A 25781-nucleotide genomic window follows, 5' to 3' on the forward strand; every position below is an offset into this window, starting at 1 on the left:
GCTCAGTCACTGAGTCACATTCTGATGTTTGATGGGAACCATAACTGAAGGTCCTCACCTGGATCTGCTGGAGTTTATACACTGCTCTGCTGCTACATGATTGGCTGATTGAATGAGTACTGCGTTACATGAATACAAGTGTTCCAAATTAAGTGTAATGAAATTAACCTCCTGAAATGTTTGCAGTCTGGCAGAATTACAAAGTGGACACTGTGTTGAAGACTTGGTACGAGTGAGTACACTGATTGATTTTAATGGCTTCGTAAACAACTATATAAAACAATTCATAAAAATTCATGCACTTTCAGTGTAAATTCATTTTTGAAATAGCGGAAATTTATGTACAACAGTGTGAACTGTAACAGTGACTTCATTCAGTTGGGTGGTTCACCACAAATATACTTGGCTGCATAGAAACATTATTATTGCCTACACAGAAAATAAAATGAAAGGTAAAGAAAACAAAATCATGTAAAAAGATTATTTAAGATCTAACAGGTGCTTCTAGTGAAAGACGACCGTCTCTCTCAGACTGTGATTACAAAAGTCAGTTCCTTCCAACTCACTGTTTCACTGAGACAAAAGAACTAAGCACTAGTGAATAAAACTGAGTATTGTTTAAGAACTTTCCCTTTACTAAAAGTTACATTCTGAAAGCATTATCAGGAAAGAACTATTGTACATAAAGTCAATAGTAGAACGACAAAAAAGCCTGAGTTGATGGGGAAAAGTAGAGTCATAATAAATCCAAAAAGCCTGAGGAAAAAGACCACTGATTTACTATTTTACAAAAATTTACAACAGTATTACTGAAGGAAAAAAAACATGATACAAGTTGCTCTAAAAAAAATCCAAGTTATTTTTTTACAGCTAAGATATGTTATTAAATAATTCACACCTGGTGGAAAAAAGAAAACCTACTGAGGAAATGAGAAATGCTGTAAATGAGGTACTTCAGGTGGTGAGCCTGAGCCCAGACTGGATTCAACCTTTACATCAGCTTCTAATGTTATTCATGTGACGACTGACGCCTTGCCGGGCCGACACTTAAATAAGCTAGATAATCACATTGAGCATGATAGAGACAGAGACAGATGAACATAGAGAACAGTCAAATACAGGATCCAGTGTCATGGGTTGGTGGGAACATGAGGCAGCACTCAGGGTCAATTGTGTCCATTTCCAGAATTTAAAAAAGTTTATAAAAATAACAAAAAATTGTGCTGCATGCTGTTGAGCCTACACAACGATGCAGCTTTCAACTCTTAAATATAAAAATATGCTTTGATTTTTTATCTGCTACCTGGTTTGAGCCGTGCCCTGGCGTTCATCTCCCAGGTTCCCGAGATGAGCTGAAGCGTGGAGATGACAGTCATGCTGAACTGACTGATACACAGTGTTTCAAACAGCTTCAGGTTGGAGTCAACAGTCCCTGTAAGGCATTTGCTGAGTCTATGGCTGCTAGTAGCAGACCCAGACAGCTCCTGTTATGTCTTGCGGCTGCTCCAGATCTGCTCAGGTGTGCTCTTGTGGTCTGACGAGTAGTCGAAAGGCGAGCGGTGGCCCATGGGTGAGCGTGAGTCATACGGTGAGCGTTGGTCTCGGGGAGAGCGGGGCCCACTGGCTGAGGCCCGCTGCTCTGACTGCCAGTCTGAGTGGTAGCGGTAGGAAGAGCGCTGGTCTGAGTGGGAATAATCCTTTACGTCCAGCCGGTGGTCTCTGCTGCTGCGAAACTCCTCTAGCTTCCTGTGTTTACTGTCGTTGTAGTATCTGCACATAAACACACATCAGCATGACTGGGCAGCAGGAGACCACATCCAGTCAAAAACAAAACACTGAGTGTACCAGCTTCAAGTCATTAGTGTTCAAACCCGAAGCGGCAGAACCCTGGAGTTTTTGCGCCAGTTTTATTATTGTTATTATTATTATTATTATGGTTCAAGGACTGACAGAGCAGTGCCATAATTTTGTTTGTGTCAGTTTAATAGGGCTCAAGTCCATCCATAAAATTTGGTAATAATTCATTTAAGTGGGTTTACAAAGTAATCTAACTTTCTAAACAAAACAAATCACCTGCACGTCTTACAGAGCTGAAACTCTTTCAGCACATCCACTAAATTGTGATTAAACTTTGCTTCAATACAACCTACAGTCGATTCACAAGTTTGTCACTCTGATTTTTCAAAATATGCAAAATCAATAACATTTATGTCTCCATAAGTCTTTATTCAAATGCAAAAACAGACAGATATGCTGACTGACTGTGAAACGAGCCACACCCTGTATTAACTGCATTTGTTAACACTTGTTTCTACCAGCCGAGACTGCAGATGGAAATTACTAACTAAAGCTGGTACAAAGCATTTTTTCCTCTTTGTATGAGATTCATGTTTTTTGCACAGTCCCTTATACGGTCCCAAATAAATGACAATAATATGTATTTTATTCCTGGAATAAGCACTTAGCCGGTCTTCGTCCCTCACCTGTCCTGTCTGTCTCTGTCCCTGCTATCTGGTCTGTAGTGGTCTCTGTCTCTGTGGTCTTTGCCATTGCTGAAGGAGGAGTGTGGTCTTTTCCTGGATTCTCCTCCGGTGGTCTTCCTGTGGGACTCTGAGCTGTGTCTCTCCTTGCTGCTGCTGCTCTCGTGGTATCGACCTGAAGCCTGGTGCCTGTCTGAGCTGTAGCTGTCCCTGCTGCTCTCGTCCTGGTGAGAGTTGTCCTTCAGTCTTTCAACATCTGAGGATGAGGAGAAATGAATCAGTGCACTGTGACGGAGACAACTTTATCTTATGTTTGATATACAACAAAGGGAAAGTGAGTGTACCTGCATGTTTATAGCCATGGATGTTTATACTTCTAGTGTTCTGTTCCATTGCCTGAAGAAACACAATCATCATCATCATCATCATTATCATTATCATCATCATCATCATCATCATCATCATCATCATCATCATCATCGTCGTCGTCAGTACAGGATGTCATAGTGTAATCCGAATGACTTTAAGGCCTCCTCATACCTGGGCGTTCTCCTGTCTCTTTTTGATTGCATGCTTATACAGTTTGTGAAGTTTCCTGGCATCAAACTCAGTGAATTTGGAAACAAAAATCCACAGGTTTCTGTGAAAGAAAAACACCTCCAGGTTAATATATATAACATATCAACAAAGATGCGATCTGTGTTGATGGTCAGCTTCACTCTGGGTTGTAAACTCATTAAAAGTGTATACGAACTTTCTCCATTGTTTAATCTGGTCTGGATTTGAATACTCCTTCAGACACTCTGTGATGTGGTCTCCGATCTTTATGAGACATTGTCTTGTGTGTTCGAGCTGCTCGCGCTCCGACAGCCCTTTCTCGGGTCTGTCCAGCTGCTTCAGGGCGGCTTTCACCGGCCGCATCCTCTCTTTACACTGCAACATTCAAACACAAGTCAACTCCAGCAATTCCAACACACAACTTCATTAAAAGTCAGTCTGTAATAATATGCCAATGACTCATGGAATGGCTGGACAATGTACACAGAGACAATTTTAGCCAAGATAAATCACAGTATAAATACACTATAGCAGCGGTTTTCAAAGAGTGAGGTGCGCCTCCCCGGGGGGCCCCAGATAACTTCAGGGGAGGCGCAGTGTGAGAAACAATAAAGTAGAAAAATTAACTGTGAACATCTGGTTTGCTAAACTCAGCTATGCATGTAGCAAAATGGTTTGTGGTAGCTGAATCTTTAACCACCTGCAGATTTGGTTCTCAGTGGAACTTACCACACTGAAGGTCCTCTGGTCCAGTTCCTCCGACTCCTCGGATATTGGCACGTTCTCTCCACTTGCTGTTATGTGGACTGGGACATCGGAGGCTTTCTTCGTTCGCTCTCGTACCTCAGCCTTTACTTCATTCTGATGAAAAGGATTTGAGAATTAATTCCTAACCACATCATGTTTTCTCCTTTACTTATTTACACTGACAGCCTTCAGCATAATTATAGGTCATTTAATTAATGGAGAGTGTATCACATATAGAGTTATTGTTTCACCTTGTCCATGTTCTCCTCTTGTTTATGAACGGCCTCCAGAGGCTTTGTTTCTTTTTTCTCTTTTGGCTCTTTTGACTCTTTCATGTCCCAGATGTCCTCCTTCTTTTCCTTCTTTCCTTCTTTTTTGATCTCTTTTTCTTTGACCTCTCTCTCCCCCGACGAAGAACCCTCGTCCTGCTCAGGCTCTGCCTCTTCATCGCCGTCCTCCTCTTCCTCATCTTCTTCCTCCTTCACCAAAACTCTGTCTGGTCGGCCTCGTCTGCTCGGTGGCTTCGTCGGTGCCATCTCCTGAGAAGGTCCAAGCACATCACACATCAACTCCGAAACATCCAGTACATGCTGCAGCAACAGTACACCTAGAATCTGAACGTACCTTTTCCTCGTTAAGTGCATCCTCATCGTCTGACCTCTTGTCCGATGGGGCATCTGAGGACGGACTCTTCATCACCTCGTCTGTCTTTGTCGGCTTCAGAGTTTTGCTTTTTTTACTTCTTGGTTTCCTCTTCCGTGAATTAGCCTAAAGACATACACAGAGGCATGCTACATTCTGGTAGACCCTTTAACCTTTACAAATCAATGCTGAAAATGACTCTAGTCAGATATTCAGAGTTGGACATTGTTGGACTTACTGTCCCTGCTTGTTTCTGTGCTTCTTTCTTGGCCAGGTCCTTGCTCAGTAACTTGATGAGGTAGTCTGCTCTGGTCTGTAGTTGTTTGGCCTGTGGCTTCTTGTCAGGGTCATCTGGTAGGAGCTGATCAACAGTGGACACAGTTAACATTATTTAATATTTTTTTTATGAAAGAACATAACCACTTTGTTTTAAGATGTTACTGACAAATGTGTCCATGTGTTGGAAAGGTATAAAAAATGATTACGGATGAGAATTTATTTGTTGCGGTCAAAGTTCTGAAATTCAATATGAGTAAGCAGCAATGACGTCGCACTTAAAGTCACTTTTCCTAAATGGCCGCACGCAAATACATTAAAGTCTTCCATCAGTTTGCACTTGTAGTGGCATTTGAAAGGAAAACATAGGAGCAGACATCCTAGAGTTCATGGACCAACAGGCCACTCTTCCTAGCTTTCAACCATCAAACTATCAAATGAACAGGAAACAGAGACGAAGGATCCTTCTTTCAGTACCAGACCAGCTGTTGGTTCATCAGAGAGATCTATGACCAGACCAAATGGTCATTTTAGAGGAACAACTACATGGACACAAGGCATTGTGGGAGTTAACAACCAAAATCTACATTTTGTGACAGGAAGACTATCTCTGCATTGGTACTTAATTGTTACTTACATAGAAGAAGTAAAACCAAAAAGGACTGATTCACTAATGTGTCAATCCTACACTCCCTGTCTCACACATGCATGTTTACACACGATAGGTGTGTGTCTTTACACATCATGTCCATCAGCTGAGTTTACCACAGGTGGACTTCAATCAAAGTGATGAGGGAAAAAAAGATTTTTTTTTATTTCAGCATCAGGCTTCAGCATAACAAAATGTGTACATACATATGTACACGCATATACATACACAGACATATATAAAGTATGTATATACATGCAAGTGTGTTCCTCCAAACTCACCTTGTGTGTGAGGTTGAGGTCCGGGTCCATCTTGATCATCTCCCAGCTGCCGTAACCGTACTCATAGATGCCTATCAGGAGGCTGGAGTCATCCTCCTTCCCCCACTCAATGTCAAAATGAGCTGCCTTCGAGTGGCATGGAATCATGTACCTGTTAAAAAGCAGACAAATACATTCATCATGTCATACTTAACACGGGTGCTTGATGTAGAAACAATATAAAGCCGATGTGACATTAACTTAGTGGATATTACACAGACTGGGGCTGTTTTCGCATGTAGTCATTTTTACATGAACCAAACTCAGTCCTCTTAAAGTGGACCAAAAGAAAAGGGACTCAGGTCTTTCTGTGTTCACACTGTGAGCTCATTTGAAAGAGGACTCTTCTCTTTATAGTCCATTTCAGCTCTGATATATCAACAGATGGTCTCAGTTTGGTTCAGTTCAGTTAGCCAAATAAAAAGGAGCTGTGGTGTCTGACTAAACTCAGAAAAGTATGCAGTTTATTGGGAGCCTTACTTCTTTCTCTCCTCTGGATCAGCAGGAATAGCCTTGTGGAGTGGAGCGAGCTCTTCCTCGTGGGAGATAACAAGCTTGGCATTCACCTGGACTCCAGAGATCCTGAATGTGGGGCCTTTTACTTTCCCCCGTCTGCCTCCTGATGATTGAACAAGAGGAAAAACAAGCAGTTTCATCTAAGGGTGCTCTAATCAGGATTTCTTTGGCTGATCAAAGATCAATGGAAGCAGTATCGAATGATAACGATCACTGATCACAGGGATTGTTTGAAGCCCATTTACTGTATCATGTAGCATTTTTTATTGAACTATGAACAACACTGTATGAAGTATTAAACCACTGAAGTCTTTTCCTGTTTTTGGTTCGACTGGTTTCCTTGTGCACCAGTTCTTGTGTAACCTCAACCCTGTGATGTACAATTGAGTTAATGAAGCATCTTTTTTTCCCCATGACATCCTGGACTATCAGAATATGGATGCTCCAGTGATCTCACATGAATGTACAAATAGTTATATGACGCTAAATGAATCAAACAGAACTATAAAATTCAAATTACACATGGCTTTTGAAAATTTTCCCCCAAGTGTTCAGGGAAAAAAAATCTAACCAACACACATCAACAGCTTTTTTTTTTTCTTTCCAGAGACATCCAAATGTGCTAAGAGAATCTAAACATGATCTTAATAATCTTAATAATTAAAAAAGTGAAACTTTCATGTATTCTAGATTCATCAAACGTAGAGTTAAATATTTCAAGCTTTTTTTCTTTCTTTCCTTTTTTTTTTTTTTTTCGAAAATCCAGTATCTCAAAATATTAGAATATTGCATTTTGAGTTTGGTTAAATTACCATTCATACAGAATAATACCGGGTATCTATCGGTCTAGTTCAGTACATGCAACCACAATCATGGGGAAGACTGCTGACTTGAAAGTTGTCCAGAAGACGATAGAGGGTAAGGGGTGAGACAAGGAGGCTAAGTCACAGATGTTCATCACTGAAAGGGCTGGCTGTTCACAGAGTGCTGTATCCAAGCATATTCATGGAAAGTTTACTGGAAGGGAAAAGTGTGGTATGTAAGGCGCACAAGCAACAGGGATGACCATAGCCTTGAGAAGATTGTCAAGCAAAGCCGATTCAAGAACTTAGGATGGCTTCAAAGCGGTGGACTGAAGCTGGAGTCAATGTAAGAGCCACCACACACAGACATCTGTGGAAATGGGATACAACTGTCACATTCTTAGAACCTAGCCACTCCTGAACCAGAGACAACGTCAGAAGCACCATACCTGGGCTAAAGAGAAAAAGAACTGGACTGTTGCTCACTGGTCCAAAGTCCTCTTCTCAGATGAAAGTAAATTTTGCATTTGCATTTGTAAATCAAGGTCCCAGAGTCTGGGGGAAGAGTGGAGAAGCACAGAAACAAAGTTGCTTGAAGTCCAGTGTGAAGTTTCCGCAGTCTGTGGTGATTTGGGGAGCCATGTCATCTGCTGGTGTTGGTCCACTGTGTTTTATCAAGTTCAAAATCAATACAGCCGTCTACCAGGAGATTTTAGAGTACTTCATGCTTCTGTCTGCTGACACGCTTTATAGAGATGCCCATTTCCTTTTCCTCACCTGCCCTCAGTGCCAAAACTACTACTAACTGGTTTGCTGAACATGATATTACTGTGCTTGATTGGCCAGCCAACTCACCTGACCTGAACCCCATAGACAATCTATGGGGTATTGTCAAGAGGAAGATGAGAAACACCCAACCCAACAATACAGACGAGCTGAAAGCCGCTATCAAAGCAACTTGGGCTTCAATAACGCCTCAGTAGTGCCACAGGCTGATCGCCTCCATTGATCGCCGCATTGATTCAATAATTCGTGCTAGAGGAGCTCCAACCAAGTATTGAGTGCATAAATGAACTTACTTTTCAGAACATTTCTGTATTGTAAATCCTTTTTTGATTGATCTTAGGAAATATTGTAGTATTTTGAGATACTAGATTTTTGATTTTCATGAGCTGTACACCGTAATCATCGCAATTAAAACAAACTTTATGTCATCTGATTGGTCTGGAAACCACTGATTACGGGCTGATAACTGCAACTGATGGATCAGAGCATGAGTTTCATCTGGTTTCATACTTTTTAATAGCCATTTAATCCTGTGTGAAATGGCATGATGAGCATCACATCATAGTGAACAAAATACCATGTATGTAGTAAGCTCCGCCTATGTGTATGTAGCAGTGCAGCACTATGATCACTTCATATTCACATAAACCATAGAAAACTTCACTGGGGAAGACACTCTGTCTTCTCCAGCAGTATTTAAATAACTGAGGTATATTAGTCATTTATCTTCTGAAATCCTCATCATCACGATTTAGAGATTAAATCTTTACAAGTCTGTGAAAACCACCAGGATCAGGTCTGGTTACCTGAGGTCTTGTCTGGTCCACAGGGGTTTTCTCGTAGTGTTCTCACACAGCCGTTGTGAACCGTTTCAGCCAATCGTTTCAGGTCATGTTCAGACTTATCCACGAGTTCAGCATCACGAGCAATAGCATCCAACCTGAGTGAAGAACAAACACTGTGAACATACTGTGTGGTATGTTTTTGTAAATAAAAACAGCCGGTAAATCTGATGTAGCTTACCTTTCCAGTGGTCCTCCAAATTTTTTGTAACTCTTGACAAACCTGTAAATGGATCAGATATGTTAACAGGAATCTGCTGGGAGGAGAAGAAAAAAAGCCACATTGAGAAATCTGTTGTTAATACATTCACCTCCGGATCTCAGCATCGTTGAAACCCTTAATGTTTTCTCGTGGAATGGTCCGAGGCCGCCCTCGTTTCTTTGGCCTCTTTCTGTCTGAGGGGGAGTCGCTGTCGGACCCGGAGTATCTCCTGTTCCTGCTCTGCCGGCCCTCCACAGCATTAAAGCTTATCTGTTCCCATAAACCAAGAAAAATCACCTGGAGATTAATCAAGAACCCAGAACCTGCAAAACTCGTGAGCACAGATATGGCACTGAAAACAAAAATCTAAACCATGGGTCCTGATCATCTTTGTGTACCTGTTTGGCACAATTCCTCATGCGTGGTAGCATGTAGATTTCCTCCAGCTCCTTCTGTCTTTCCTCCTCCTCCATCCTCCTCCTCTGCTCCTCAGGAATAATGTCATCCCAACTTCGTTGACTACGCTCAGAGTCAATGTCTATTTCCTCTTCCTCCATCATGGTGAAGTTGGCTACCTGTACAGGTCGGGTCAACAAACAACTGTAAATGTGAACTCGCAGAACAACAGGGTATAACCATTGTGGATATTGTTCAAGAAGTATTTTTTAACCTTAAATTGAGAAAGCAGTTCTTCTCCCACTGTGGAGGGTCCAGGGTCGTTCTCCCTGGTCTCGGCTCTTTTGAGGATCTCATCAATGTCCATTTCCTACAGTGTAGAACAGACCATGACATGCTACTCCAGTACATTGCAGAAACAATGTGTAATTATGTTCATACAATTAAGAAAAGAACTACATACTTGAGGCTCCTGTTCCTCTCCCTCTGGTTCTTTGAAAAGCTCCTCAGCACCAAACTTGAGGATGGCAGAAAGCTCCTCCTTATTGAAAGGTGCTGAGCTGTATGAAATAAAACACTCAAGTGAGATAATGACAAAGTATGGCAGAAAACTTTGAGAGGAATGTAATCCCTACATATGAAATCTCTTCATTTGTCTACTAGTGCAAGGTCACAGTGATGTTGACCTTTGCCCACCAACAAGTTCTTCCTCAAGTCCAAATGAAACTTTGTGCCAAATTTAAATACTTCTGGGGGGTCTAGAGAGACTGAAATGTTAAGATGATCAATAAATGGTGATGCTGAGCAAGAGCAAGGTACGGGATATTCTTTATAAGACTGAAGTGACATTTTCCAAAGCACCTGCATCTAAGACATTTGGATGTGCCAATATCTTCATCAAGAAAAAAGTGCAGAATTTAAAAAACTCTCCCTAAAGGAGTTGCTGAGATACTGAGTTCACTGGAATGGTATGGATGGATGGAAAACTCAAATCCCTGGCTGTTGCTAGTCTGGAGGCATAAAAAGAAAAGCTGCACCTTTGTCATTAACAAGGTGGTCGACAGACAAAGAGGGCGGGAGTTAATCGAGCAGCAGAGTGTGGTGTGTGTTGCTTGCCTGGAGGGAGCAGCACCAGTGTGGAGGACAGTTTTCCCTGTCGTGTCCATCCTCTGAATGACAAGGTGGTCAAGCACCATTTTCTTCTTCGCCCTCTCAATGATGTCCTCCTCCACGGAGCCCTTTGTCACCAGACGGTAGATATTCACCTGCCAGTCCACAAGGAAACAGTAAGATATACAGCACACTAAGTAAATCAATAAAGAACAGCAGACTGAGGGCTGTGTGGGCTCTGGACACATGTTTGGATAAGGTGGGCAATTTCTATGTACTAAGGATAATCTGAGTGGGTCTACAAAAGTTACCACATTACCAGCATTTACTGAAGTTTACCTAAATTTTGAGGTACTTGTGTTTTTCTTGAGCTATTCTTTTTCCTGCTACTTTATACTTCTACATGGGATTTCATTGGAAAGCCACACAGCAGTGAAGTTCTGTATAATTTTGAGGTACTTGCACTGAACTTGACTTATTATTTTTTAATGCTAGTTTATATTTCTATTCAGCTGCATTTCAGTTTGAAATACTGTAGTTTTTAATCCTTTTTATTCATTTAAAGCTATACCAGTTACTTTATCGATTAAAAATATGAAATAAATAAATATTTTAAAAATATAAAACCTGTCATAAATATGATATAAAGTTTGCTCCAAGATTAAAATGCTACTTTCATCACTACTACTATCATCAATAATAATAAAATAATCCTATAATACATCTCTGCAGTTCTGTGAATGAAAACGTCTTGTTGATGACTGATCAAACATTTATCTCCATCAGTAATGAGCTACTGGTAAAAACACTACAGGTGATAATTTCCTATTTCTCAGCCACTCTTTGAGGAGCTGCTGTTTTTGTTTGTCAACATTACATTTAGCATTCCACTGGCCAGCTATTCTTTCCTTCCTTTATCATGCTTCTTAAACATTAAATTCAAGGACTTTCCAGGCCCAATTCCCACAAATTCAAGGACCTGACGTGGCAGAGTTTGAGATACAGATCAAGGTTAATTCCTGTTACAACACTAAGAATTTATAATTAGAACCAGCAGCTTTACAGAAGCTCACAGACAATTAAATAGAGAGAAAAGCTTGAATGTGTGAACACTATGGTGTGTGTTAGTCCGGGCTCAGATTACAGGAGTTTTAACCCATTTTGAAATCAGGTTACATCACACACATAAAAGGGAAATTTAACAGACGTTCTTCTCTCTAATGCCAAACATGCTCACACTACAAGATTTGAACATAATGGTTCATCACACACTACAGGATATTATTTAGATTATCATGCCAGAGGGAGCAATTAGGGCATGATGCACCACCTCACATGATCTCACTGCGAAAACGGACGTATACAAAATGGCCTGTGGTGCAACAACTTGTAACAGTTTTAATACTTTGCAGTGACAAAAACAAAAGCAGAAGCATAAACCACTCTGGATGAGAAAATGTTTGTCTGGGCCATTACAGAGATGGCAGACTGTGTGGTCTCTTGAACACATGCAGACAGCAGCACTTTACAAAGATTAAGTAAAATAAATATCAGAAGAATTTGTATTTCTATCTTTACATGAATATAGGTGACAGCTTGCAGCTGTGGCAAAATACACTGCAACAAACAATTAAGTAGAAATGGGCCGAGGTCGATGACAGTGGCTGCTTACCTGTCTCTTCTGTCCGATCCTGTGGGCTCTGGCCTGGGCCTGCAGATCGTTCTGAGGGTTCCAGTCTGAGTCAAAGATGACTACCGTGTCAGCTGATGCAAGGTTGATACCCAGACCACCCGCTCGTGTTGATAACAAGAAGCAGAAATCCTGGGAACACATGAGGAGGTTGACCATATATAAGAGCACACCGCTTTATTTAAATAAAGCGCAAACAGCAGTACCTATATGTAGAGCACAGAACTCACCTCCGAGCCCTCAGCGTTAAAGTGATCCAATGCCTGCTTCCTCATTTCCCCTTTGATGGAGCCGTCTAATCTCTACACAAACACACAATATTTCAGATTCACACATTCATAACAAGACATACAGTGGTTTCCAACAGCATGCAAACCACCTCACTGTGTGTTGTAGATTTGATTGTAAATGGCCAAAACTGCTATTTGCCATATTGACAAAGTAAAAACATGTTTTTAGATATTTCTGCAAATTTATTTAAAATGAAAAACTGTAATCTCTCTTTAACAAAAGTATCCAGACCCTTAATTCATCCATTCTTTGCAGAAGCTGCAGATTAGTCTTCTTGGGTAAGTCACTACAAGCTTTGCACACCTGGACTTGTTCACCCCGTTCTTCCTGGCTGATCCTCTCAAGCTACATCAAATTGGATGGGATGTTTAGGTCTATTGGGGTTTAAGTCTGGACTTTGGCTGGGCCGGTCAACGACAGTTAGAGACTTGTCCTGGAGCAGCTTTATGGATTATTTAGTAAAGACTGATGGGCAATAATGGCAATATAATTCATTTAAAATGAAACCTTTAACACAATAAAGGAGGCAAAAGGTGAAGAGGGTCTGAATACATTCTGAAGCCAAACACATTTCATCTTTTGGGGTTAGCTGGAATGAAATTCCAGGAGTAGTTTTGTGGAGCATGTCTGTATGAGTACACTCACTGAGCACTTTATTAGGAACACCTGTTCACCTGTTTATTCCTAGAAATTGGCCAATGAGCCAATCATGTGGCAGCAGTGTAATTCATCATCATACAGCAGAATAGGGAAAAAATACCATCTCAGTGACATGATTTTTAGTGGCAGACAATTTCTAACAAAATGCTGTCTCTGTGTGTGTGTGTGTGTGTGTGTGTGTGTGTGTGTGTGTGTGTGTGTGTATAGTTTGTCATGTGTATAGATGGTCATGTGAGGATAGTGTGTAACTACCTGAAAGAGGAACTGTCGGCTCCTCAGGTATTCAGCCAAGATATCCAGCATCCGTACCATCTGGGAGAAGATAAGAACTCTGTGGCCTCGCTCCTTCAAACGCACCAGAAGTTTGTCCAGCAGAACCAGTTTCCCACTGCTGCGGATCAGTTGCTGTAAGACGAAAGGACGATTATTGGTCAGGCCTCTTCAAGTCATGCCATGAAATCAATACAGTATGCTCAGTTGTGGCCTCCACAGTCAGAGATCTGAATCCGTATGCTTCTGAAATTTAGCACAACATTTTTCTGTCAGGCCGCCCTAAGCAGATAAAAAAATATTAATGTGGTATCAGCACACTTTTTGATATGAATTACAAAAAATAATAATAACATTATTAATTCCTTTTATGACCTCAACAGAGAAAATGCAGCACTGTTTCTACAGCAGAATAATTGCCAGTGGGCCTTACTTAACTACTTTTGGGAGCTTTTAATTCCAATTTGCTTGAAATCCTTAATTTAAATAAGAGAAATGTGTAAAAACAATAAAACAATATGCAATATGTTTGTGCTGATGGACGATGATCTTGGTGATCGACAATCAGAGTGATCACTGATAGCTCATGCCATTGCCAATGTGGCAATAAGATGATATTTGGCTTGTTTTCCCATTGATATATTACTTATTATCATCATTATTTGTAGTATTAAATTATTAAATTTAATTTGTCTTGCTATAGTTTAACAATTATAACTGATGCTTGAAACACCGACATGTGCACACACGTACACACACACTCTGACTGCTGTTGATACTATAATGTTTCTACACACCTCTTCTGGCTGATTTTGAGTGATTACTGTGAATGCTCTGATTATTACATGTAAATAAATAATGCTTTATTTGTGATGACAATTTCTGTTTAACGTTGCCATGAAATGTATTCATCATTCTACCAACACTCCACACACTGGCTCTTTCTCTCTCGCTCAAAGTGCAACGTGTACACACACACACACACACACGACCCGGGTACCTGCTTGTTAACTAACCACAAAGGGGTTAGCTTTCACAAACATTAGCAAACAGGACCAAACAATACTGATCCTTGGTCTGCAATTCCAAACAATGTCATTCAAAATTCCATACGGTCTGGCGATGACAGAAGGGTAGACTCCTTCTCCTTCCCCTGGCTTTCCTTAATTGGCACAATCTGTTAGCATGTTCAAGATTTACTGTCTCTTATTCTCACGAGACCCCTCCCCATCCACCCCCCACCACGTCTCTGTCTGAACACAACTGCTCTCCAGCTCTTTCAGTTCAACTCATTCACTTATTAATGTTGAAATCAGCATTTGCCCTGTTACTTCCAGGGAAAATCTTAAGAATAGGTGACAGTCTGGGGAGAACTGGTCCCTACATGACATTACAGTAAAGCCCCTTTTCCACTGGTCAAAAACCCCACTTTTGCCAATAATGGAAAAGGGTTTAATCTGCATTCACACCTGGGTCACATGACTCTGCAGTAGACGCAGGTATTTATCAGTTCTGGCTTCAATCAGCATTGATGTAAACACAACACCCAGGTGAACCTGCAAATTTTTCTTATGGGTGTGCATTATCTCAAAATTTATGACCTTTCATCGTTAGAAATAAGACTTTCTAATCTATTTCTAAAATCTATTTTTAGAGCTTTTAAGACATGTTAAGGATCCATGTGAAATCAATGTGACAGTGTGAAAATGGGGTCATATCCCTGTTAACATGATGCTAATTATTGTCTGAGTTTCTAAAAACCAGAATATGATGTTTAATACCTTCATCACGGTCGTCTTCTTCAGTGCTATTAGCTACTGTAAACGACAATCGTGACTTTAAATGATAAAAATATATAGAAATGTTTGTCAGGACTCACAGTCACCCTGATGTGAAACACAATAACAAAACAATCAGACCTGTAAGGCTTCAGCTCTGTTGAGAAACTCGTTGTCCTCTGGGGGCTTGATCAGGTAACAGTGGTTACAGCACTTCTTCAGCTCCATCATGATGTTCAGGAAACCTGATGTGCTGCCTTTGGTACCTTTACTCAGAGCCTTGTAGTTCCTGGTCAGGATCCATCTAATCACAAACACACACTTTTTTATATATAATCCACTCCCATAATGACCGACTCTTCTCTGTATCACTCAGCAGGAGGTGAATACACATCAGCTGATTGCAGGGTACAGCTGCGTTCACACTCACAATATCCTGCTCTAACAAACTGAGGATCAATAATGCCTATGGTTGGTACAAGAGCTTCACCTGAACTTTCTTCAAACTGGGTTCACATTTTATCATCTCATCATTTACATGTCCATACCACAGACACTTGCAGTATTTTGTTATGGTGCTATTGAACACAGCCTAAACTCCTGCACAAACATGAGCAGATTTTCATGTCTTCATGATAAAAGTGGTTATGAATCAGTTTTCTTTGCCAGTCAGGAAAGCAATAATATGTGTCGTTTCTTAATGTCAATAAATAAAACAACTACATGCTTTCTTTGATTAAAAGCTAGCGTAGCGTGCAGCTCTTACTTGTAATACTGTTTCTGGATAGCACTCATTTCGACCCTGAGGATCTGCTCCACTTTGGCAGGAAGGGATTTCTCCACGTCCTTCTTGACTCTGCGCAGCAGGAAAGGTTCCAGTTCTTTGTGCAGACTGGTATAGCCCGAGTCCCTGCCTTTACCATGCTCCTCTTCAAACAGCTCCCAAGAGTGAAACCTTGAGACACAAGACATACAACAAACAGAGATACAGTCAGCTCATGGTACAAGATATAAACAGAAAAGGTGAAAATTCCTTATTTATTCCTCCTTAGAAGCAAAACTGGTTCAATTTCAGTATTTTGACTTTTTACAAAGTGTCTCATTGGTTTGTTGGTATATGTTGTATGTATGTTTCATATTGTTACATCAGTAATGATGCGCTCACAAAATCAGAAGAAAAAGGCAAAATAAAAATTAAACAAAATCAATAGAAATTTGTGCAGTAGAGCTATTATTTCTTCTTAGTTGGTTAAAAAAAAGCATCAGAGTAGCAGAGCCACAGATACTGTTTGTTATTCCACACATTCTTCTTCTTTGCCAAAATATGACACCTGAATCACACAATGCAACTTATCCATAGTTTCAGGTGTGTTATGCTAGTAGCAGGTATTGTAGCCTCGAGTCACTCGTCTTTTTTTCTTTTTTAAACTTGTAGTCTTCAGCCAATAAAATTGATGACTCAAGTGACATACAGTACCTTGAGGTGAGCTTTTAGAATTCTCACAGCTCCCTCTGGAGACACAAAAGGCTTTATACGTCTGGTTTTTTTTTGTTTTGTTTTTTTTTTTTTTTACATGTGCGACTTTTTAAGATTTCTGTGTTTCACCTGTAACCACTGAACATATTCATTGTCCTTCTAAAGCAATGAGAGAACTTTAACAGCTGATGTGACGTACTTCTCAGGCATGATGAAGTGCAGCAGGGACCAGAGCTCTTTCAGGGAGTTCTGCAGTGGTGTCCCTGTGATCAGAAGCCTGTGATTGGACTTGAAGTCGATCATTGTCTTGTAGAGGAGGGAGTCATCATTCTTCAGTCGGTGCGCCTCATCAACACCAATGACGGCCCAGTTAACACTGCCCAAAAATGACTGGAGACAGAACACATATTTATTACAGTTGCATTATGTGCCAACATTCATGCTGTACAGCTTAAGATCTGACATATACCACTTCATATGTGTGGCAAACAACAGCAAGACATTGTTCCATAACACAGTTAAGTATTTGTTTACCTTGTCTTTGAGGAGAATTTCATATGTTGTAAGGAGGATGTTAAATTTCAGTCTCTTGCTGTGGACATGCATCCACTCATGTGTCCTGATCTATTAAATGAAAACACAGGAGAAAAGAAAACATCACAAAAGTTAAGACATTCATTAACTAACTTCTTAACCATCAACTGCAGGAGAAGGGAATATGAAACTGTATCAACTGTTTCAATGTAGTTGTAAAAAAGTCACACTCTACTGTGAGTGAGTGAGTGAGTGAGTGAGTGTCCGTCTAACAGGTGCCTGAACCACTGTACCATGTTCCTGCTGCTGATGTCTCCCAGGTACACTACAACATTCATCTGCGTGGCCCACAGCTGGATCTCTCTCTGCCAGGAGGTTAGCGTAGAGAGAGGCACGACCAGCAGGAAGGGCCCGTACAGCTGGTGCTCATTGAACAGATAGTTGAGGAAGCAGATGGTCTGGATGGTCTTCCCTAAGCCCATCTCATCAGCCAAGATGCAACTGTTGCCTCTATGAATGAAGACGGAGCAGAAGTTCAAATTGTGTGCCTGTTATGAAGCATTCAGCATATGAACATGGAATATAGAGAGATCTACCCGTATATTTTCAGTGATATTCAAGTCACGGGAGGGACATACCAAAAGCTTTACCTTGCATGTCTTTAAGTAGATCATGGTGGCTTTTGAGCTCTGCATTGATCACTGTCCTGCTGCAGAAGCTGGCCTCTTTTGATTTTCAGTATCTTTACTCGCTGCAGGACATTTACATCTACAATTTGCTGAAATCCAGAGGAATCCATGCCTCTAGATACTGTTTCCTGTGCCACTGGCTGCTACACAACCCCAAAGCTAAGGACAGATGGGGAGAGCTGCAGACTTGAAATGGCCATGCTACTTCTGTACATACAATGGGGGGTTGGATGTTTATGAAATTTGGTGGGATCATTGCTCTCATTTTTCTGGCTATAATACATACTTCTTAAAAATTGTCCACCGGACAGGAAGTTAGTCATTCTGGATTTCATGCATCAATTTTCATTTCACAAAGACATTTTTTAGGTCTTTAGGATGCAGAAAAACTCATGAAACTTTGCAACCATGTTCGAACTAATACTATCGATTTGATATTGCAGTTGGGCATGGGCGTAGCATCTTGGCTCTATAGCACAGCCTAATTAAAGGCCGTAATGAGTTGTTAGTTAATTTGCATAATGCGAAAAACAGCTGAAGCATCAACCCAAACTTAAACCTGCTTCTTTCTGTTGCGCGTAAAACAGTTAAAACCTGCAGATTTCCACCAGCAGCTATATTCACTTTCAACTTTTTACAGTCATGTGATAAAAGGCAGCAGTGCATTAACATCTGAAGCTGAGAATTTAAGGACAGTCTGAGCCGTACTTGCACCAGGAGTGGGCCATCCAGTTCAAACTGTCCAACTGGTAGTCTCTTAGCTCCAGTCCTTCAACGATGTAAGCCGGCTGCTTCTTCATGGGCACAAACCTGGGTCTCTGTTTAAGCACCTGCAGGATAGAACGGCAATTAGTCAGTTTTCAGAACTCAGAGTTCAGTTTATTTAAGATTGGAAAATGACAGCGGAAGAGATGACACCAAGCTAGACTAAATTCGAAACTCTACTACTCTACCAACATGTAAGGCAACATCACCAACACACTGGCACTGCCAGTAGAGACCTGGCTGTATGTTACCTTGCAGTCTCTGGATGGAATGTTCTTGGACTGGTTTCTGCACATGTAGTCATTGATGCACTTCTGGAACTTTTTGGCGATCAGAGCGCCATCCTCCCAGCTACACTCTGAGTATGGTAAGCCTTGCCACTTGCACAGGTAGTCTGGGTAACCTGCCGCTGACTTCTGGTTTGAATGGCCTGCTCAAAGCAATTCAAAGACATATTTAGTCACACAAATCCAGTCTGAGTAAACTGCTTCATGCAAACAACAAGTACTGAGTAGAAAACCCACCTATGATTCGCTCGACTAACTGGTACTGAGAGTGCAGGTCATCCATCAATTCTTCCTGACAATTGAAATATTCTATATCCTCTGGTGAAGCCGCCTTTAACCTGGGGAGAGGGAAAAAACAAAGTAAGCAATAACCTGTATTTCATTTCTAATCTGGGCCAAACTGACATTTTTTCAGAGGGTACTATATAAAATTCTAAACTTTTCATCATCAAAACTGAGCAGGTCTGTGAGCAGTAGATGAATGGTCTGAATCCCTGTTGGAGCAGGAAATTGCTGTGACAAAAGATGAACCAAAGTTACCTTTTCATTCCAATGCAATGGTACCAATGAAATAAATGAGGCACCTGTTTTTTTTAGGGGACAAATGTGATTAAAATTTTAACCAATTAAGGTGGCCAGTCGTCATCAGTCACATGGGGCTGAGGGGGGCTGTGGGCTATTTTAGATACACAGAGGTTAAATAGGGTCTTGTAGGTTCACAGTTATGCCACTGGCTTACACTACCAGTCACACTGAATACAGGTTCCAATGGATGCCATTTGTTTTTACGTGCATGTGGCTATTTTGAGACACTGTTACTGATTGTTTAGGTAGAACAAAGAGATGGTGACATTTTGTTTTTTTCTTTTATCCATATGAATGCATAATGATAGGAGTGGTTATGTTTAGGTATGGCTTTAGCATTGATATGGTCACTGAATTCACCAGGGAGGTTGGCTGGCCACTGAGACCTCCAGTACTTTTGTGATTGTAATCACATTTGAGTTTCCTGCTGCTCATTGGTCAGTAGAAGACAGGGCAGCTCTGACTCTCAGTGTGTACAGTTTTGATAAAGGTAAATAAACAAGCTCTCACCATTTCTTTTTTTCCTGATCCTTCTTCTTGAAATTGTCCAGTTTCTTCATGCCCTTGGCGTTCTGAAACTTGAGTGTCTCCTCTGTCTCCCAAGTGTTGTGGATATGGGCCCAGTTCTTCCACTTTATCAAATACTGGACATCACCAGCCTCTTTGTTGGGGCTGAAGTTAGAATTGGGGTCCCCGTCTGCTTCTACAGCGTATACAGTGGTTACACTTCCTGTCGCTGTTAGGAAAAAAAAAGAAATACTTTATAACATTTCTTTATTCATCCTTAGAACTGGGCTAAACAATTTCCTGTGTACAGCCCAAGTTAAATCAGAGTGGATGGCATCATCATCTTAGCGCTGTCTCCCTTACCTCTCTTTCTTCCTATCCGGCTGTCCATCACTCTCTCCAGTGTTTCAAACTCGTCTTCTTCAGGCTGCGGAACATCTTCACCCAGAACTTCCACGACATCATCTGAGTCCGTCTTAAGTTCCTCGTCTTCCTTGTAGCTGATGTTGACCGTGGCCTGCCGCCGCGGCCCTGCTGATGCCACCTTCTTGTAGTTATCGTCCTCGTCCTCAGAAGAAGAGCACTTCTTGGTGTTCTTCCTCTGGGTGCTGCTTTTTTTCCCATTCCGAAAATTCATCCTGGAGCACAACAAGAGGAGGCATTTGTCAAGTTAAGCTCAAGCCACTGTGTATTTCTTCAAAGATCAGAGGTCTTATGATCAATACCTAAACAGTTGCGGTGAGTGACCACTGTGAAACGACATAATTGGACAATAATGTAACCCTACATACACAGGTAGCTGTCCACTTACTTGGTTGGAGGTTTTCTGCTTTTGATTTTGTGACTGGGCTCATAGTCTGACGCTGTTTCATCACTGTTGTCCTCTGCTGATGAGTCTGATCCAGAACCACTCCCAGATCCAGAGTCAGAGGATCCTGAATTTCTTCTCCTTTTGGAACCACTCGATGAGTCAGATTCATCGCTACTGGACGAGTCCTACAAAAGATTACCGTCAACGACAGAATGTTCATGAACTAGCAATCAACTTACAGATGTTATATTTAGGTACATTGATTCGTTTCCAGTTAAACAGCACAAAAATGTTCTTTTTGTAACAAACCTCATCAGATCCACTGTTTGAGGAGCTTTGTCTCCGTTGCAGTTGCTGCTGCTGCTGCTGAAGTTGCTGTTTCCTGAGCATAGCAGACCTTTGCACTGCTAGGATACTTGGGTTGGACTTCCAGAACTAAATCAATGAGTGAGGTCAAAGGTTAACCAAAATATGTGAGGTTTACAACCTAACACATGACATGCTGTGTTAAAACATCCAAAAAGACCTGTGTACCACTTATAGTAAAATATGTTAAACTAGGTTAAACCATGTGAACTCTGACTATTGCAACTCTGCATTTTTTAAGCAGTCATTTGATGCAGTGTTGCCGCAGAGACGGAAATGCTGAGTCGATTTTGACAAATAGTTTCGCGCAGTGTTAAGCACTTTGATGCTGATTATACAAAAGCAGCTTTACAGTTAACACATGATGTTCAAATATTTTTCTGTAACAAATGGATGATGGAGTCCATCTTTGATTATTTATTTGATCACGTTTCTTTACCTCAGCTCCATCAATGTTTGACTTATTTGGTGGTTCCATCTTCTCCTTGGATTTCTGTGTGTCAGAGTCTGACTGGCTGCCAGAGTCTGAGCCACTTCCTGAGTCACTGCTTCCTGATTGGCTGCTGCTGCTGCTGGAGGAGCTGGAACTGGAGCCTGAGCCTGACCCTGATGCAGAACCCGATCCAGAACCGGATTCATCATCAGAATTACTATAGAAAATAATAAAACACATATTTGTGCATTAGTAATAGATCAAATTATTATTTCAATAGATCAGTCAATCACAAATCAGTTTGACTCATTCAAAATGTTTTTATCAGTGCCAATAAAATAATACTAATAAATAAATAAATAACAACACTGCTTTACAAAAAAAAGCAGATGTGCAGCAACAAAAGTTTGTCCTCACACAACTTTTAATAGAATATAATATAATGTCATTCGACAATAATGGATGTTAGCCAAATACATATTTTAAATTGTACATTGGAGTTGGATTACCTCGCATTGGGTAAATTCTATTTTCAGAAATGATTACCTCCTGAAGTGTCTGGGTTTGCTGAATGGGTTTCTAGTTAGATGACTGAAATAAGGTCTGTTGTTAACAAACCATTTTCAAGTTTTATTCTACAACATAAAATACATCAGTAAATACCCCAGTGCTGATTTCTTGAAGCTTTTACGTCTGTTAAAGGCCGGTTGTTAACAAGTGTCTAAATAAGACTACAGAGGTTGTCGGGGACGTTAAACATCATCACGCTGAACATGAAAACTGATCTACTCATCAGTCCACCTTTACAGCCTCGTTGTGTTTATACAAACTGTCACGAACTCTGTCAGATGAAACGCTTTTGTAGAGGAGGTCAGAGCTAAATCAAACTACAAGCTGAAGTTTAGTAGTGGTGATGTTCAGGTCATGTGACCGTGGTGTAGTTGGTTTATAGTCTAACATTAGCTTTTTACTTCTGCTGATTGTATTGAGGCTTCAAACATCATAAAGCGGTGTTCAGTAGTGAAGATGATCCTGCTGAACAAAACCTGTCAGGATCATTAACTGTTGTTTGTTTTCTCTAATAATCCAAAAGACAAGTAAAAATCCCACTGACTTTTTGTGAAGGGAACCAGCGTGATGCCAACATCCCGGTTGGCCTTTAAAAACATGTTATCCCTGCTTCACTCTCTAGTAAAATCCTACCTCAATGCAACATATGATCTATTTTATTGTAAGGTCTTGATCTTAATGTAAGTTGTTATTTGACAGTATACAAAAAAACTTGAATTGAATTATTAACTGCTGTGCAGAATAAAGACTTGTGCAAAACAACAGTAGTATATCATGAGATATCAGTCTGAAACTTTATAAATGACACATTTCAATGTAAACAAACACATGACAGCATTCCAGACACAGAAATGGGAGACAAGTTGTCAAAAGCTTCCTGCTCCTGTCTATTGTGTAAAAATAATAAAAATACAATACAATAAATTATAAAGATTTTGATCAGTATTTACAGTACTCTAAAGTCATTTTGAGAAAGATTGATTTACCTTGATTCTCCACTGCTGTTGCTTACACTTTCATCCTCACTGCGTCCAGCCATGTTGAAGTCCAAAATATAGACTTCCCCTGACAACCTGTAGTATTATGTTCCACGTGGTGAACCTGATAGAAGATACACATTAAAAACATAATAAGTACTGTTTGGGAAATCTGAGGACAGTACCTTGTGGTTGTTAAAATATGTAACAACTTGGGTATATTGCACAATGCAGATACAAATCCTCATGCTTATAAAGTAAAATGCATTTGCAGCTCAGAACACCATCCCAAACAAACTATAGCCCCTGCATCAAAGTTCAACAATGAACTGTCCTTGTGGAGCTGTCACTACACTTTCGCACGAAATCTTTTAAAATGTCAATATCTCTAAATTCATTTATGCTCTGCGCTTCATCTCTTAGCGAGAATAAGTGTCTCTGTTGCACACTAAATCACTTTAAAAAAAAAAAAAATGTTAAGTTAAAATTTTAACAGACAGTCCTGTGCGGATGGCTGTTGCTAACAGCATTTGTTCTCTCACCGCAGAGGCCTATCAGGCCTGCGCAGCAGCAGCGTGTTTTCTCACTCACACAAAGCTCCTTGAGAATTATAACCACTAAATAACCTCACTTGCCTTAGCCGTGGTCAAAAACCATCTTATACTACTCGAGGTGATACAAACCTTCGATTCGGGCTACCATTTAGTCTTACTGTTGCTACAGATTAGCTTGTTGCTAACTAGCTAATACCGGTTAGTGACGCAAACATTAGCTATTGGCGGGGTACGTTAGCAGTAGTGTGTACAGAAACGATCAATGCGCCAGTCAATATTTCATCTCTACATTCAAACCGACAATAAAACCCCACAACAAGCGGCAATATCGTATTACCAACAACAGCTTGATTAATGCTAACCACTGTGCTAGCCACTGTCTCCTACGTATAACCAATTACTGTTTGCTAGCGCTAATGTGTTATGCTAGCGTTATGATTTTCAGGATTAGAAAATCCCAACACTTGTAAAACAAAAAAAACAACAGTTCGCGTTAAAATTGCACAAAATGCCCCGCAACTATGTTGGCCAAATGTTAAACGTGGTGCCCATTTTATTTTAAGTCAGCGTGAGTTCAATGAACATTCGGGGAGATGATAGCCCAGCGTTTACTGAGGTTGTCAAGGAAAGTACCATTGGCTAACGTTGTTGAAGCACGAGGCTACCACGGAAGCTAACAAAATGACAAAACTTTGCCCCAGTTCATCTGAGCAGGGAACCGCTGGAATGTTCATTTACCAGTTATGGTCGACACTTGCTGTTTAGCAGTCACCTATATTTCACTATGCAAATGTCTGTGCAAGTAGTGGACCACAGTAGAGTTCGAAACTTATTTACTATTCATCATTAAACCCACAAAACCAAATTAGCTAACCTAACTTCACCCTCTTCCATCTTGTTTTAATTCGCCGCTCACTTCTCGCGGCTTTTACCACATAAACATGCAGCGCTAGCTTACTTTCTCGCTGAACTAAGGTACGAGTAGCTCCACGCTGTATGTTACTTTGAGTTAATTTATGTTACCTGGGAAACTCCAATGAAATAGTTGTCTAAATCCACCTTTCCACTTCAGAGGTCCTTTCTTCTTTTATTTAACTAGTGAGCTAGCAGCTGCTGGTAGCTAACGCTACCTTACGCTAGCTAGCTATCTCCCAGTTCGGGAGAGCAGCCCCGAACGATTCAGTTCTGTAAAGCTGGTGCAATGTTGGTTTTCCTCTCGCTTCAAAAATCAAGTTAAGTCCCCTCTCCCGTTTTAGATGTAAGCAAAGTCTAATGCTCGTCGGTCAACTGCGATTGTAGAAAGCTGGCATTTCAATCCAGGGTCCTCCGACCACCGGCCTCCGCCATGACGCCGTAGGGTTCACTTCACTAGGAAACCCCGGGCAGTGACGTAACGACTGTGCTTCTCATTACAGCAACAGCAGCAAACATCTGGCAGCGGGCATGTATTGGCAATAAGTACTTATTCGTAATAAATTAAAGTATACACTGGCATGTTAATTTAAATCCAATCAACAGGGCTGTAAAATGTGAAAATGCGATTTGTTTTAAGGATTAAAACGATTCTCTGATTTAGACTAAATCAGGCCTGTTCTACCCAATCATTATTAAAATGAAAGGAAAAACCTGAAAAATTCGTGGAGAAACAGGATGACATTGTCCCCATTCACAGGGCCCGAGGGGTCAGTGAGTGCTTACTAAGACACTTTTAAATTGTCTATAGGTTCTTAATTGAAAACAAAACACCACAGGCAATTACCATCACTATTATGATATACATTTACATTAAAAAAAATTATTCACCCAAAATAATATTTCTACAATCATCTCTCATACCTGATATGTGGTCTACACAGTTATCTTTGCAGTGTGTTTGGGTGGTGACCATGAATACTGTAGGCTTCTAGATTCATTGCCTGCTGATGATGCCTTTTTCTGCACAGCCTACGAATGTTTTCTACATACAGAAAATGGCACCACTGTTGATCTTTTGCAAAACCAAAATTCAGCAGCTGATGATATATATACCAGCACTTGTACACACCTCCTTCAATACAAACATACACATGTAAAGTCATCACAAACATCTTTTTTTTTTCTTTTTTAGGAGCACCTATAGACTTGTTTGAAGTTTCTGTTTTTTTTTATCTCAGTGTTATGTTATGTCCACTGACTTATGTTAAATACACCTTTGATATCACACATACTGG

At 40.6% G+C, this 25781-nt stretch overlaps 1 protein-coding gene across 1 annotated transcript; it reads right to left on the bottom strand.

Moving 5' to 3' along the window:
* Window positions 1–227: 227 nt before the first annotated feature.
* chd1 (chromodomain helicase DNA binding protein 1) lies at window positions 228–24933 on the bottom strand. Its single transcript, XM_056403508.1, has 36 exons — window positions 24595–24933; window positions 23027–23141; window positions 21477–21687; window positions 20981–21106; window positions 20672–20856; window positions 20224–20498; window positions 19864–20089; window positions 19006–19106; window positions 18733–18911; window positions 18425–18546; window positions 17321–17537; window positions 17028–17117; window positions 16693–16883; window positions 15783–15971; window positions 15158–15320; window positions 13221–13373; window positions 12248–12319; window positions 12000–12149; window positions 10334–10482; window positions 9681–9777; window positions 9492–9587; window positions 9220–9396; window positions 8931–9091; window positions 8801–8842; window positions 8584–8717; window positions 6153–6291; window positions 5634–5784; window positions 4666–4788; window positions 4410–4553; window positions 4037–4324; window positions 3768–3899; window positions 3235–3413; window positions 3021–3120; window positions 2825–2876; window positions 2484–2736; window positions 228–1770 (listed from the first exon to the last, which is right to left on the bottom strand). The coding sequence occupies exons 2-36, from the start codon at window positions 23077–23079 to the stop codon at window positions 1488–1490; spliced, it is 5403 nt and encodes a 1800-aa protein (XP_056259483.1). The 5' UTR covers window positions 23080–23141; window positions 24595–24933; the 3' UTR covers window positions 228–1487.
* Between the last annotated feature and the right edge of the window lie 848 nt (window positions 24934–25781).

This window comes from Seriola aureovittata, chromosome 18 (assembly GCF_021018895.1).
Source record: "Seriola aureovittata isolate HTS-2021-v1 ecotype China chromosome 18, ASM2101889v1, whole genome shotgun sequence".
NCBI lineage: Eukaryota > Metazoa > Chordata > Actinopteri > Carangiformes > Carangidae > Seriola > Seriola aureovittata.